At 34.8% G+C, this 1,770-nt stretch overlaps 1 protein-coding gene across 1 annotated transcript; it reads left to right on the top strand.

Annotated features, from left to right (window-relative positions):
* Window positions 1-544: 544 nt before the first annotated feature.
* On the top strand, window positions 545-1,459 carry LOC141541245 (olfactory receptor 14A2-like). The gene has a single exon (XM_074265428.1). It carries the CDS (start codon window positions 545-547, stop codon window positions 1,457-1,459), a length of 915 nt encoding a protein of 304 aa, XP_074121529.1.
* Window positions 1,460-1,770: the final 311 nt, after the last annotated feature.

The following is a 1,770-nucleotide window of genomic DNA, read 5'->3' as shown; positions in this document are numbered from 1 at the left end:
ATGTTCAAATAGTAGTTGAAAAAATCAACTTCACAAAAATCTTGTGATAAAAAGTTGCTGTAATCCTTAAAAACAATTTAAAGAGCTATTCCCACTTTTGTCATATTTTTAAAAAGCAAGGATACCATTCCTAGAAATGTAGAACCTTTGGAAGGTAAAAGAGCCTTTAAATGGAGCTTTAATTAAACTAAACTTTATCTATACTTAAGAAGTTCTTAAGCTGTTTTGTGTTTTTGGCATCTGGTAAATTATATGAAAGCTTTTTCAGAATAAGAGCTTTACATACATGAAACAATGTTTCTGTGCAGTTATCAAAATTTGTTTCTAAATCTAAATCCACTTCCTTAAGATTAAGATATTTTTATATAGTTTCATCTATACATTTGGTGAATTACCAAAACAAAGTAAACAAAGGGATTCTGATTTACATAAGATGACAGAGTAAGTCTGAACCAAGAGATCATGATATTCAGCAGATCAGCATTCTCATCATTTGATAGCTGCTTCTTTTCTCTGTGCAGAGAGTCAAGAGAACTCCCAGAGCATGGCCAACCTCACCATGGTGACAGAATTTCTTCTCATGGACTTTTCCTATATTTGGGAGCTTCAGATCTTACATGCCATGCTCTTCTTGTTGATCTACCTGGTGGCTCTGATGGGGAACCTGCTCATTTTCACCCTCATATCTCTTGATGAACATCTGCAATCCCCCATGTACTTTTTCCTGAAAAACTTATCCATTTTAGATCTTTGCCTAATTTCTACCACAGTTCCTAAATCCATTGCCAATTCCCTGAGCCACAGCCATTTCATTTCTCTGTTGGAATGCATTTTACAGCTTTTTTTAGTTATTTTCTTTGCATCATCAGAGCTTTTTATCCTAACTGTGATGTCCTATGATCGATATGTAGCCATCTGTCGGCCCCTGAACTATGAAGTCATCATGAACAAAAAGGCTTGTGTAAAAATGGCAGCTGTTTCCTGGTTCATTGGAGGTATGTTTGGGGTCCTCTATACAATTAGTACATTCACATTGTCTTTCTGTAGCTCCAATGAGATTCATCAGTTCTTCTGTGATGTCCCTTCCTTACTCAGAATTTCTTGTTCTGATACACATATTGCACTTGATATAACTATAGCTATTGGGTTCAGTTTAGGGATTCTTTGCTGCATTTCTATTACTATTTCTTATGGTCCCATTTTTGCAACTGTGCTGAAAATTCCAACCACAGAGGGTAGGTCAAAAGCCTTTTCCACTTGCCTACCCCACCTCTTTGTTCTTACTCTTTTTATTACAACTGCAGCCATGTCTTATCTAAGTCCACCTTCAGACACTGTCTCAGTTGTAGATCTATTGTTGTCTATGTTCTATATAGTAGTGCCCCCAGTCTTGAACCCTATCATCTATAGCCTGAGGAACAAAGATGTGAAGAATTCACTAAAGAAGCTCATAGCCTGAAAACACTCTTCAGAGGGTTTTATCACAAAGGCTTTTCCATGATCAAATGCTTACTTTTTTTACAATTTTTTTTATTTTAATAACTTTTTTTTTATTTATGACATAAAATAAACATTCCCATAGAGTGGGACAAAAAAGATACTTGCACATGAAATTGAAACTATATTCTTTTTAAATATATAATAAAGTTATCATGCAACTTTTTTCCTATTTTTTTCTTATATCCCCCTTCCCTGCCCTGGAGATGGCTACTACTAGACAAATTTATGTGGGTATGTATGTATATACATACACAAATATACACATATATG

The sequence above is a fragment of the Sminthopsis crassicaudata genome, chromosome 4, assembly GCF_048593235.1.
Source record: "Sminthopsis crassicaudata isolate SCR6 chromosome 4, ASM4859323v1, whole genome shotgun sequence".
Classification (NCBI taxonomy): Eukaryota; Metazoa; Chordata; class Mammalia; order Dasyuromorphia; family Dasyuridae; genus Sminthopsis; species Sminthopsis crassicaudata.
Note: the sequence above shows the minus strand (reverse complement) of the source record. Positions and strands in the feature narration are given on the sequence as shown.

Excerpts from the sequence above, each read along its gene's own strand:
- LOC141541245 (XM_074265428.1), top strand. The coding sequence starts at position 545 with ATGGCCAACCTCACCATGGTGACAGAATTTCTTCTCATGGACTTTTCC.